Source organism: Barbus barbus (assembly GCF_936440315.1).
Source record: "Barbus barbus genome assembly, chromosome: 26".
In the NCBI taxonomy this organism is placed as follows: domain Eukaryota; kingdom Metazoa; phylum Chordata; class Actinopteri; order Cypriniformes; family Cyprinidae; genus Barbus; species Barbus barbus.
In genome coordinates, this window is record NC_136754.1 from 13,073,161 (window position 1) to 13,087,983 (window position 14,823).

The 14,823-nt window shown below is 38.9% G+C and overlaps 1 protein-coding gene across 3 annotated transcripts in view; it reads left to right on the forward strand.

Moving 5' to 3' along the window:
* LOC306846561 (rab effector MyRIP-like) overlaps window positions 1-14,823 on the forward strand; it is a 30,650-nt gene that overhangs the window by 6,657 nt on the left and 9,170 nt on the right. For all 3 annotated transcript variants that reach the window (XM_079380020.1, XM_079380021.1, XM_079380022.1), the window contains exons 3-6: window positions 5,767-5,988; window positions 8,013-8,149; window positions 9,989-10,075; window positions 14,721-14,818. In XM_079380020.1, coding sequence (XP_079236146.1) covers window positions 5,767-5,988; window positions 8,013-8,149; window positions 9,989-10,075; window positions 14,721-14,818 — 544 coding nt within the window. The remainder of the gene's footprint in view (window positions 1-5,766; window positions 5,989-8,012; window positions 8,150-9,988; window positions 10,076-14,720; window positions 14,819-14,823) is intronic.

Here is a 14,823-nt window from a genome sequence, read left to right on the forward strand (position 1 = left end):
TTCCGGTGAGATTCTGAAGTATGCATTCAATAGACACTTTACTATCCCACAAGGCCACAGAGAGGATGTGTGAGTAGCAGTGAAGCAACACTGCAACTGATGCTAGTAGGTCACTTGATAATGACAACATAATGAATATAGTAGATCCAGAATATATTCATACTATATAGAACATACTTTTTTAATGGTCAGTAAGTAATTACTTACTCTCTGGGTAGGTACTTGTTTTTGGATGCAGCCACTTGTTTTGTTGTGAAATAAATCAGCATTTTGAATGAAACAATTCAGTTGACTGATCGATTTAATGAGTAGTTACTTGTCGCCACCTACTGGCATATCAAAGTAAGCTCCATGAAGATTTACTGGAAAAACACACCACTAATGCGTTTTTCTTGATTAAGATATTTAGTATTTACTTTGATTTAATCAATTGCCTTCTTATTGTACCCTATAAACCCTACAATTTTGACTTTTAATTCATATCCTAAAGGCACATCAGTGTAATTAAGCAGCATAAATCTAATGGACCTAGTCCAAACAAAATGTGTATGTGCTGGTTGCAACCCTCTATTAAATAGTGTTAGGTCTCTTGTCACTCTGCTAAATGTCAGAGCAATTTCACTCAGAATTGCTCTTTCCTCTCTGGAGGCTGCAGTACGGCTGGAAATACAGACAGATTTAAGACGTTGAAGGGCAAATGCAGCACATCTGTCAACATGCAGATGTCATGTTTGGTTACCAAGATGGCGCCGCTGACGGCAGCTATTGTGGGTTGCTCTCCAGTGTTTGTACTGTTTTTGTTTGTTTTTCCTGTTTTTTTGTTTTTCAAATACGATCAGTTTTACCAGGGATGACCTGCTAAACATTCGGTAGAACACACCACAAAATCTTTAACCGGGTTTGGATTTTTCTGACATTTTGCTGGACATTGTAGTTGGCGGAGACTTAGCTCTGGTCAAATGCTACAGGAGGCGCAGGCGGGGATTTCGAACGGCTTTGCCTAGCATCCATCTGGCGAATCTCCGCTCTCTACCCAACAAAACGGATGAACTCCTTCTGCTCTCCTGGACAAACAAGGATTTTTCTAACTCTGTTGCCCTGTGTTTCACGGAAACCTGGCTAAATGGCGACATTTAGCCTTTGGGGGAAGTCGTGGCCTAATGGTTAGAGAGTCGGACTCGTAATCGAAAGGTTGCGGGTTCGAGTCCCCGGCTGGCAGGGATTGTAGGTGGGGGGAGTGAATGTACAGCGCTCTCTCCACCCTCAATACCACGACTGAGGTGCCCTTGAGCAAGGCACCGAACCCCCAATTGCTCCCCGGGCGCCGCAGCATGGCTGCCCACTGCTCCGGGTGTGTGTGTGTGTGTGTGTGTGTGTGTGTGTGTGTGTGCGCGCGTGCGTGCGCGTGTGTGCGTGTGCGTGCGCACTCACTGCTGTGTGTGTGCACTTGGATGGGTTAAACGCAGAGCACCAATTTCGAGTATGGGTCACCATACTTGACAATACGTCACGACTTTTACATACCGGACAGCGAGATTCATCTGCCTAATTACCTGCCGATCAGAGCAGATCGGGACACGGAATCAATGGGGAAATCGCGTGGCTGCGGGACGTGCTTTTACATCAATGAGGTGGTGTACAGATGTAACTGTGTTAAAGAAGATGTGCTGTTCAGATCTAGAAACGCTCTTCATTAACTGCAAGCCGTTCTATTCGCCGCGGGAGTTCTGCTCGTTCATTCTCGTGAGTTTCTACATTCCATCGCGAGCGCACGTGAGCACAGCTCTACAGAAACTCGCTGATCTGATCACAGAGAGTGAGCAACAACACCCGGACTCTGTTTTAATAATTCTCGGGGACTTTAATAAAGCAAATCTCTCCTGTGAACTAGGGATGGCTCGATACCATAATTTTGGCTTCGGTACGATACCAGAATGTAGTACCTCGGTATCGATACTAAATCGATACCATAGGTGACAAATAACCAGCCTCAAAAGATAAGTGAATTTTAAAAAAAATATATTATTATTAATAATAATAAAAACAGATTTATATACCTTTGTATCAAACTGTAACAAAAAACATAAAGGGAACATAGGTTACATTTTGATGTTGGAGAAAAAAAAAATACTGAAAATACTGAAGTAATAAGATGAAAATATATTCAAATCTTATCTTTTCAGTGCAAACACACAGTGCAAACTAAATGTCTCCTAAAAAAAAAACCTACCGGAAACAGGTTTCATTTTGAAGTTTGAAGAAAAAAAATAGCACTGAAGTTGCACAATTGATGCAACAAATGTTGCTTTATTGTAAAGTGTTATTCTAACAGTCAAAGTAATATTCAAAATCATGTTATTATTTCTCTCTCTCAGATTGTTTTCAGATTTCAGACTCAACCAAAGAAAAAGCATTAAATATAAATCTCACTCTCTCACTTGCTTCATATTAGTGGTCGGCAGCGTGTCAGAAACATTCCCTTCATATCATTGATACTAAAATTAATATAGCAAAACTCTTGCTCAATTCATATCCAATTAAAATTTGATTGTATGAAATGCAAGTGCATGCATTACGTGACCAAAACTTCATTGATTCTAGCGTGTCTCACATGCACATTTGCGCTTACTGTATTACATCTGAATGTGCGTTGATCAGATGTAAATAAAAGGTCAAATCAAATCTGAATTTATGAATGATGCACTCACCTGTCGATCTCTTAATTCTTTGAAAAGATCAGGATGAGCAAGCGACAAATGCTTAAAAAGATTTGATGTGTTCCTGAGGCAACATGATTTAGGCCTATAGCAACGCTTGCATACAGGTGCAGTAAGGCCAGTTCCTTCACCTTTGTCATCTGTTTTTTATCCAAAGTAATGCCATATTTCACTTATACTGTTCTCTTTATTTATTAATTTTGGGTGCGCTGAGTTTCATCTGTTTGATCCATCGCGTTGTTCTGTTGTCACATTTTACCGGTTGCGCAGCAATTTGGGGAGCACTGCCACCTACAGGTGTATTTTGCAACTGCAGCGTATGAAATACCGAATTGAGCAAAATTATGATATCGTACCGTTTGAAATATAATATATACCGGTATTTTTCCAGTATCGGTATACCGCGCATCCCTACTGTGAACTGCCAAAATACAGACAGCACATCACATGTCCCACCAGAGACAGTAATATATTGGATCATTGTTACACAACAATAAAGGACGCATATCATTCGGTTCCACGAGCAGCTTTAGGACTCTGATCACTGTTTGGCTCATCTTATTCCAACCTACAGGCATAAACTTAAATCTGCAAAACCTGTATTAAGATCTGTTAAAAGATGGACTAATGAAACAGAGCGGGATCTGCAAGCCTGTTTCTCTCTCACTGATTGGACTGTTTTGAAGCCGCTGCCATCGATCTGGAGCTCACAGAGACTGTAACATCTTATATCAGTTTCTGTGAGGATATGTGCATTCCTAATAGGACTCATCTAATCTACAACAACCACAAACCATGGTTCACTCCAAAACTCAGACAGCTCCGTCAGGCCAAAGAAGATGCTTACAGAAAAGGGGATAAAGTCTTGTACAAACAGGCCAAATACACACTGGAAAAGGAGATCAGAGTGGCAAAGAGGAATTATTCTGACAAGCTCAGGAACAAATTCTCTTCCAGTGATCCTGCTTCAGTGTGGAAAGGAATGAAGGGTATCACCAGTTACAAGTCACCATCCCCCAGCACTGTGGAGAATCAACACCTGGCAGACGACTTGAACGAGTTTTATTGTCATTTTGAAAAATCACCCCACACCCGCCCTGAACACCTCTCCACACAACCATTAACACCTCCAGCAACCCTCCTCTCCCCCACACCTACAATTCAAATCAGCGAAGAAGATGTGTGCCAGGTCTTCAGGAAGAACAAAAGAAGGAAAGCACCAGGCCCAGATGGTATGTCACCAGCCTGTCTGAAAATCTGTGCTGACCAGCTGGCCCACATCTTCACACAGATCTTCAACAGATCACTGGAGCTGTGTGAAGTCCCCTCATGCTTCAACCGCTCCATCATCATCCCCGTCCCAAAAAAACCCAAAATTACTGGACTAATGACTACAGACCTGTGGCCCTAACGTCTGTAGCCATGAAATCATTTGAAAGACTGGTTTTGGCTTATCTGAAGGACATCACTGGTTCCTTACTGGACCCCCTGCAGTTTGCCTACAGAGCAAACAGGTCTGTGGATGATGCAGTCAACATGGGACTGCACTTCATCCTGAAGCATCTGGACAGACCAGGGACTTATGCGAGGATCCTGTTTGTGGGCTTCAGCTCCGCTTTTAACACCATCATCATGGAAACCCTTCAGAATAAACTAACCCAGCTCTCCGTCCCCACCTCCGTCTGCCAGTGGATCAACAGCTTCCTGACAGACAGACAGCAGTTAGTAAAGCTTGGTAAATTCACATCCAGCACTCGTACCATCAGCACTGGAGCTCCTCAGGGCTGCGTACTCTCCCCACTGCTCTTCTCCCTCTACACCAACGACTGCACCTCTAAAGACCCCTCTGTCAAGCTCCTGAAGTTTGCAGACGACACCACACTGATCGGCCTCATCCAGGATGGCGACGAGTCGACTTACAGACAGGAGGTTAAGGAGCTGGCTGTCTGGTGCAGTCTTAACAACCTGGAGCTTAACACGCTCAAAACTGTGGAGATGATTGTGGACTTCAGGAGAAACCCCCCTGCTCTCCCCCCACTCACCATCATGAACAGCACTGTGACTGCAGTGGAGTCATTCAGATTCCTGGGCACCACCATCTCCCAGGACCTGAAGTGGGATATTCACATAGACTCCATTGTCAGAAAGGCCCAGCAGAGGTTGTACTTTCTTCGCCAGCTGAGGAAGTTCAACCTGCCACAGGACTTACTGAAACAGTTCTACTCCGCCACCATTGAATCCATCCTCTGCACTTCAATAACTGTCTGGTTCAGCTCAGCTACCAAATCTGACCTCAGAAGACTACGGAGAGTAGACCGGACTGCTGAGCGAATCATTGGTACAACCCTCCCCACTCCAAGAGCTGTACTCATCCAGAGTGAGCAAAAGGGCTGGTAAAATCACTCTGGACCCCTCACATCCAGCACACTCCCTCTTTGAACTGTTACCGTCTGGCCGACGTTACAGAGCTCTGAGCACCAGAACGACCAGACACAGAAACAGTTTCTTCCCTCAGGCAATCCATCTCATGAACACTCAACAATAAATGTGGAACACACAACTATGATACATTATCCATTCACCACACTCACCTATTTTATTTTTATTTTCTCATTTCTAATTTGCACATATTTGACCTGTACATACATAGTTGTCTATATTATATATTGTGTTTTTGCTGCTTTGTACATTGCCTATTTGGATATTTGTATATTATTCTTTTATTATCTGTGTCCTGTCCTGTTGCTGTCTTTCTGTTGCACTTTGGAGCTTCTGTCACTACAACAAATTCCTTGTATGTGTAAACATACTTGGCCAATAAAGCTCATTCTGATTCTGATTCTGATGTGAACATGATCCACTTATAGGGCACTACATACTGCCTTACATAGAGATTAATTATGTATGTTTTTAATGCATCATCCTAATACTCAGACAAATATGCATCAGCTTAAGTATAATTTTAGTCAAATACTTTATATCACAGTTGTTTTTCTACTCTCTTTCTTTCTCTCGCTCTCTCTCACTCTCTCTTTCTCTCTCGCTCCAGTGAGATGAAGAAGGCACTGGGTGAGGAGGGCAGTCGGTCTGTTTTGCTGTCACGGCAGCACAGGTTTAATGAGCGCTGCTGCATCCGCTGCTGCTCTCCCTTCACCTTCCTGCTCAACTCTAAACGTTCCTGCCTGGACTGTTGCTACAATATCTGCAAGGGCTGCTGCACCTACAGTAAGAAGGACAAAGGCTGGCTGTGCTCCTCCTGTCAGAAGACCAGGTCAGTTCTGCTGCGCTAACTAGAGCTGTTTTGAGCGTGAGCTCCGTCAGGGGGCTTATGTAGGAAACACCTGCAGGTTAAAGGCTCATGATGCTTCTGGTTGTTATCAGGATTTAAAAACTAGGGGTTCGTGATATAGTGGTACTGTATTGGTTATTGGTTGATGTTAGATATTTTTTTAAATTGACAGTATCTGTCAGTATTGGATATTTAGTTGTGCATGCTCATTTCTCATACAGTATTTTTTATGTTTAGGTTACCTTTGCCATGTCTAATTCTCACTTGAAGTGAATCTTTAAAAACACTTATAATTCAATAACACAGTTAAATATAGTCTTTAGAAAATTTAAAAATGAATATCCATTTTTCATACTGTACATTATAATGTTGCAATGCCTAAACTCACTTCTATCATTACATTTATTTGTAGCAATTTATTGTTAATTTATTTAGACAAAATAATATTGAATATCATTGGAAAATGTAATATTTGTTCATCCCTATAAATAGACTGAAAAGTTTGTTTAAAAAAAAACTTGGTTTTATTCGAAGAGAAGTGAATTTGTTTTAACATTTACATTTTTTTATTTACAATTTAAAAATTAGTTTAATTAATTTCAGCTCTGGTTCTGTAAATTGACTCTGTACTGTGAAAATTTGCTTGTATTTATGTTCATATGAGTTGTGTCTCACATACATTTCACTTACATGCACACTAATGGATAAATACTGGCCTGGAAACATAAAACCTTCAATTCACGTTTAACCAATTTGATTTTGATTTTTGATTTCTAACCAGTGAAGGCAGAGTTAAATTTGGGTGACCTTCTGTCTTATTATGGTGTTTCTACAGTTGTGATGCGAATCTGTAGTGCTAACGAAACCCAAGAGCTTTACGCTTCACACACTGTGCATGGAAGGTTACTATGTCCTACAGAAGTCCTGCATTTCTGTGCAAAACATCAGTGTATTTATTTATTTATCTATAGCAGGATTATTCCTTCTCTTTCCTATCTTATACATACACACTCACACTTAAACAGAGATTACGTCCATCAGTGGAATTGAATTTTGATACTATACACATCCACTCATATTTTCTCTGTCCTCTCGTAATAAAACGGATACTCATTCCAGTTTTCATTGCAAAGATCAGTGTATTAGATCATTACTGAATGTAAGCAGACAATTTAAATTTATGCTATGCTTACAGACTGTTTATAGTACATGTGGCTTCTTGTCTAGTTAATTAAATAAATGCATAAACAAGTAATTCCCATTTAAAGTCCATCTTAAAGTAAAATTCTTTCCTGTGTAAAAAATATATAATTTGCCCTCAGGGAGTATCTGTACATTATGGTAAAAGGACACATAATGCTATTTTAAGCATGAAAACAGCACTGTAGTCTTTACCAACATCTCATATTTCTCTGCATATTTCTTTATCAGATTATTAAAGCTTGGTTGGTGGTATAATGTTGATAACATAATTATTAATTGATAATTATTGAATGTTAAAATTCCTGGTAATTTTGTCCTTCTCCCTGGAGCATAATAATAAAGATTCTTCTGATTTTTCATTTTCTTTTTGACAATATTCCCTACTGTATACAAAGTAAACAATAATCTTATATGTTCTCAGCAGGCAATTCCTCTTAAAAAAAATTTTTTTTAATTCAAGCTATTGGACTTCTGCTCTCAGTGGCATGGCAACATCGAGCTCTTTGTCTCTTTAGCAGTGAGAGTCTGAATATTAGTGTAGCACAGGCTTAACTTAATCTTTGATATTGAGCATGCTCAAAAGGGCATTTGGCTGCATATATAGTGACCTTTCTTTGTATATGTTTGTGTGTGCTTGATTATAGGACCTTGTGTCTATGATTATAGGAAAAATGTCATAGTCTTCATAATCGTATGTTCTGCACTTACATTGTCAAAGGTATAAAGTATCAGTGTAGTGCAAACAGAAACTCAGGAATGCTCTTAATAAGCATTAAAATGCAGCCTTGTTCATGTATTTCCAGGCTACTGAAGACCCAGTCACTGGAATGGTTCTACAATAATGTGAGAAGGCGTTTTAAAAGGTTTGGCAGTGCCAAAGTGTTAAAGAACCTCTACAGGAGGCATGCAGCCGAGCGTGGAGCACTAGCAGAGCTTACAGGTACTTGCCATCTGGACTATTGTATGATCTTCCTTGAAAATAAAGGATGTTTTCATACTATGACATTTTATAATTTTATATATAAGTATATATTTTGGAGGTAAAAGAGCTGGTTTGCATGTTTGTGCATGAGTTGTTGCATTTCAAATGCCATCTGCATTCAGTGGATATGTCAGTTTTAGATAGTCTGTTTCACAGCTTATGGTTGCATGTGCACGAATGTATTTAGAACTAATTCATAAGGGTTAAGAAAAGAGCAGACAGGGCTCCACTAGTCTGATTTGCCTCCTCTGTATCCAATATAACAGAGTATCCATTATGGAGGAAGGGTCGCTGTGCACTTTTGATTATGACCTGATAGATCCATTCCCTCTTGTATTCCTAACATTTAAATAGTGAATCGAAATCAAGCATATACATATACTTCTATACAATAATTACTTATTACATTAACAGGCAAACTATTTATTCACTAGCCTAAATTAAAAAAGAATGACTGAATATTATTGAATATTATTCTGCTCCCTGTTCACTGGAAAATCACAGTAAACAGTTGTCGTTTTTACAAAAAAAAAAAAAAAAAAAACTGTGAAAGTACAGCCAGAAGTAACCAAAATATACTGCTAATTCACAATATTTTTTACTGCGCACCCTTGTTTGGATGTGTAAAATTATTTTTTCTCTTCCACACCAGCTTGAAGCTTCTTTGCTTGTGTTTGTGGGTACAACCCTAAATGAGTTATGCTCTGTGCCCAGCCTCCATTTCAGTTTTGCTGAGGTCTGTGAGCAGAGAATGTCTTCTCCATGAAGAGGAAAGCAGTTTAGAGCAAGGCCAATGCCACATTAACAATGGATGACCATGACTGTGGATGTTTGTCACCTCTGCAGACCCCTGTATCCTCTGAGGAACAATAGCTCTCTGTGGAGGAGAGTAAAACCATTTATAGTGACAATGAAAAATAAAGAGCTTTGGCCACAAAACTCAATGCACTATGTGGTCAAGCTTTTGGAAATTTGATGAAGAGAAAAGCTAGGAGATAATCTGTTTGAGTTTAATGTCGGACAAGTGCTAAGAATGGAGCGATAAGCTTATAGCATTATAGGTTTTTAAGCCGCAACATCAGTCTTCAGCTTATCTCATAGAAAAAGCTAGATTCATAACATTACTTTGATCTGTGCTCCTCAGCAGAATGTAGGCATAAACACTGGCTTGAAGGAAAAGGGCAGGTGTTTTCATAGAGTGGTAGCCGATGGCTTCAGAGGCAGTTTGACCTTTACCGACTTGAGGGAAGCACTTTTAAATTGCTCTATGTAGAGCTGAGGCCATATTGATATGTCAGATTGATATGTCAGTATTTACCCAGCAAATGATTTGTCATCCAACAGCTCTCTGAGACTGAGTATCTGTCAGAGAGAGAAACCTGTCGACACTGCTATTAAATCATGTGTCTGAACTGGAAGTGCTGTTGAATCACTCAATTTATCATAGGAACAGTTTGTCAATAACACTAACAACAACAACAGAAATATTTAATGCATACGGTTGTACTTATTTTCTTCTCATTTAATACTGAGCGAAGCTCTTTATTGCACAATTGTCCTACCTTATCACTCTTGACCATTTTTTAAATTAGTTTTAATATTAGATATGAAGCTTAGAAATTTTGTTATGTGGATGTTCTTTTTTATAAAATAAATCATTCTCGCATCCGAAATCAAGGCATGGCATGCAACATACATACACTTTCTAAAGTTATATATCCTCTGCAATTGAAAATGGATAGATTATGAAAGGTTATAAAGTTACTTTGATGAAATGAGCTTTAATATTTTTTGCAGCAACAGAAGGCAGCACTTATGAAGAGAGCGGCTGTAATGAGAGTAGTATGTATGAAAGCGACTCCACATTCTGCAAGCAAAGTGAAGGTTTGTGATCAAATAATTATTCAGATACAGTCATGGCCAAAAATATGGGCACACTTGGTAAATATAATCAAAGGCGGCTGTGAAAATTAATCTGCACTGTTAATCCTTTTGATCTTTTATTAAAAAAATTCACAAAAATCTAACCTTTCATTGGATAATAAGAATTTAAAATGGGGGTTAATATCATTATGAAATAAATGTTTTTCTCAAATACATGTTGGACACGATTATTGGCACCCCTAGAAATTCTTATGAGTAAAATATCTCTGAAGTATATTCCCATTCATATTCACAATTTTGAGCACTCCAGGGTGATTTTGAACATGAAATTATCCAGCCATGGCTTCCTGTTTCACAGAAATACAAATAGGAGGGAAAACAAAGCCTAAATTCCCTTAATCATCCATCAAAATGAGAAAAAAACAAAGAATATGTTTCTAATGTGCAGCAAAAGATAATTGAGCTTTACAAATTAGTGAAGTGGCTTTAAGAAAAGAGCTAGAGCAGTGAAAATTCCCATTTCCACCATCAGGGCAATAATTAAGAATTTACAATCAACATAAAATGTTATGAAATTGCCTGGAAGAGGACGTGTGTTTATATTGTCCTAATGCACGGTGAGAAGGAGAGTTTGAGTGGCTAAAGACTCTTCAAGGACCACAGCTGGAGAATTGCAGAAAATAGTTGAGTCTCGGTGTCAGAAAACCTGTCAAACAGCACCTACATCACCACATTGTTTGGGAGGGTTTCAAGAAAAATTCTAGCTCATCCAAAAACAAATCATATTCAGTTATCAGACACGGCTGGAACTTCAAATGGGACTGGCTTCTATGGTCAGATGAAACTAAAAATTTAGCTTTTTAGCAGCAAACACTTAAGATGGGTTTGGTGAACACAGGGATAAAAATGAAATATACTGCTCTATTTTTGATGTTGTGGGCCTATATTTCTTTCTTTTTTTTTTTGTAACAACTGTTTATTGAGTTTTATTTTTGGAACAGTAGTACAAACAAAAAGCAACTGTACAAATTTAAAACCCACCCCAACCCATCCCTCCCCTGGGTAGACTTAGAAAAATAAATAATAAACACATTAATTAATATTAATAGCTAAACAAATAACAATAAAATAATGTTTACAAAGATTTTAGAAAAGACGACACAATGTTAAAAGCTGAATGCCATGAATTTACAGTTTTCACATTAGATCCATGTATACGAGAAGTAGAGAGTTCCATTGAGATAATGTCCAACAAATACACCGTCCAGGTTCTTCTGGACAGAACCATTGGAATCATGAGGAGGATTCCAATGGTTGACTAGCAATTTATTTTGCTGCTGTGCTGTTGGACGGACAAGGTGAAGTCCCAAAAGTCATTCATGAAAAAATGGCACGGAGTCAAACATATCTCAGTACCCAACAAATATGATAGGTCCTGTGAGAGCTGAGTACAAAAAGGTGAGAGAGCGGGGCACTCCCAAAAAAAAAAAAAAAAAAATGCTAAAACGTGCCTAAAACTCCTTGGGAACAGAGATAACACTTAGGAGAAGATGACAGATTCATATAAAAACTAGGGCTGTCAACGTTAACACGTTAACGCATGTGATTAATCTAAAAATATTAATGTGTTAATATTTTTTTAATGCAAATTAATCGTTTGATAAGGTTTGACCCCAGCTTCTTGCCGTCATTGCAGCGCGGAAGGTGATCATTGCCTGCGTCCCAATGTGCACACTATCCATCCTAAATTCTATGTGATATTAGTCTATTTCAATATTATTTAGGGCAGATAGGGTGGATATATGCACATTGGGACACAGGGATTGTGTAATTATGAGGCACCGGGCTCGATAACAGTGAAGCGAACGCGGAGAGATAGAGTGAGTGTGTCCGAGAGAGAGAGAGAGCGACAGTGCATGAGAGATATGTATACTTGATAAGGGTACAGCGAACCAGTGTTGCCAGGGTAGCGGTTTTCCCCATGGGTCTGTCATCATGAGCCCAGATTGGGATTTCACTGCTGAAATATTAGCAAACTTTTCACTGTTGCGTTATCTTAGGGCTAAAAGGTGGCTTGGTCTACTCCAGGGATCCTCAAATCTGGACCATTCCTGCAGAGTTTAGCTCTAACCCTAATCAAACACACCTGCGCATGCTAATCAGAGTCTTCAAGATCATTAGTAGGTGAGTTTTATCAGGGTTGGAGCTAAACTCTGCAGCAGATTGGACCTCCAGGGAAAGATTTGAGGAACCCTGGTCTACTCTCTTGAAAATAATAATTCTGCCTGGATCTTTGGATCAGGAATTCTGCCCTGGATCTCAGTAATGAATTGAGTTCGGACCTAACCGCCATGATTTTACTGAGTGTATTGTCTGCGAAACAACGCTGATTATCTCTAGTCAGATTCTGGAGCTGTGATTCCAGTTCAACTATCCTTTTGTGTCGGTTTTCCTGAAGGAAAGAGGCATATGAAATTGAGTTATTCCTTATAAATCCTTTAACTACATTCCAAAGTGTTCGAGGATCATCCACTGAACCTTGGTTAATTTCAATAAACTCAGTAAATTTATTTCTGAATTGACTGCAAAAATTTCCATCCTGTAACAATTAGGGTTAAATCGCCATCTAGTGGCACGAGATGGCCGAGGGATCAAAGATAATCTGCACAAATTTCCATCATGATCCGGCAAAGATAAGGAACAGATATCGGCATCACAAACAGCTGAAGATAAAGAAGTAGAAATATAGTCAATTCACGAATAGGATTTATGAGTAGCAGAAAAGAAAGTGAAAGACTTAGCAGAAGGGTTTAATAAACGCCAACTATCCACCAACGAGGATGAAGTTACATATTGCCAAAGTTTATCAGAACACAAAGCTTGAGAGTATGATTCCTTTGGTCCAGATCTATCTAGGATATGCAACATTACAGAATTCGTATCTGCACAATACAACAATACAATTTCAAAATCTGAAAACTTCAAGAGATAGGTTGACAATACAGAGAAAAAAGGTAGGGTCAGGAATACAAGGGGCATAAACTGACAGAAATACAATATTCCTATTCTCCACTATTGTTTTTATGTGTGTTATTCTACCATCTGTATCACAACCTTTGTCTAAAATAGGAATATTTAAAGTCCTCCGGACCAATATTAGGTCACCCTTGGTTTTAGTATCCGAAGATGAGTGAGATATTACTTCATAAAACTTATTACACCTGTGTATATCCTCCTCTTTCAAATGGGATTCTTGAACTAACACTATATCAATCTTTCTTCTTCGCAAAAAATCCAGAAAACCTGTACGTTTGTGAGGGCCATTTAGCCCATTAATATTACAACTCAGAATATTAAGGTCAGTCAAACAAAATTACTGCTGCATAAGACAAAATACAAGTTTGAAAATAAAACCAGTTGAGTCTACCATTAAACCACCCGCCACCCTCCCCGTTACCATTCAAAAAAACATAAGCACAATCCCATGAACTATGGCAGATCAAACCAAGAACAAACCATGATCTGCCAGCACCCCTTAATATGGTCCGTGGCGTCAACAAAAACCTGCACATTACTGAAGCACCAACATTTGGCCCCATAGTCACATATTGACTTAGTATTTCTATAAAAAATAAATTAATTAATTAATTAATGAATTTAAAAAAAAAGAAGAAAGAAAAGATAGAAAGAAAAGAGAGCTGTAGAATACAACTAAAACAAATAAAATAATCATTAAGCGATACTGTTTGCACAATGAACTATGAATTAAGAAGTGAACGGTGAAAGACTCCCAGAAAGTTCACTGGGAGTTGGTGGATGAAAAGGATCTGAGAAAAACTATTGCTTCTTCTGGGGAGTGTAGCATTAGTGCGACTAGGTTCATGAGCACGTCACATGACTCCATGGGCCTATATTTCTGCTGGAGGTCCTGGGCATCTTGTTTAGACACATGGCATCATGGATTCTAGCAAATACCAACAGATAAAAAATCAATAAGTGACTGACTCCGTTAGAAATCTTATAATGGGTCATGTTTGGATCTTCCAACTGTACAATACTCCAAACGTAAACCTCAAAAACAACACAAAAATGGGTCACTGAGCACAAAACCAAGCTTCTGCTATGGCCATTCCAGTCCTCTAACCGGAACCCTATAGAAAATGAGTGAGGTGAACTGAAGAGAAGAAGCACAAACATAGAGCTGTGAATCTGGAGTGATTCTGGATGAAGGAATGGTCTCTGATCTCTTGTCAAGTGTTCTCTAAACTCATCAGGCATTATAGGAGAAAATGTAGAGCTGTTAAACTGGCAAATGGAGGTTTCAAAAAGTATTGAATAAAAGGGTGCTGTTAATTGTGGCCAATGTGTGTTAGAGAAAGGCATTTATTTCATAATGATGTTTCCCCCCATTCTTATTCTTATTATCCAATGAAAGGTTAGATTTTTGTGAATAAAAGTTAAAATAAAAGATCAAAAGGATTAACAATGCAGATTAATTTTCACAGCCTTTGATCATATTTACCAAGGGTGCAGATATTTTTGGCCATGACTGCATGTATGGTTTGTTACTGTATATCAGTAGTTTTGATTCCATTAGTTTCATACAGTGGACATTTGAAAATACTTTAATTATGTCTCTCTCCAGAGCACAGCATGGCTGATACTATGAATGTGGCATTGCGGGTGGCAGAAGAGGCCATAGATGAGGCCATTGCTAAGGCTGAGAGCCAGGCTGACAGTCAAGTAAG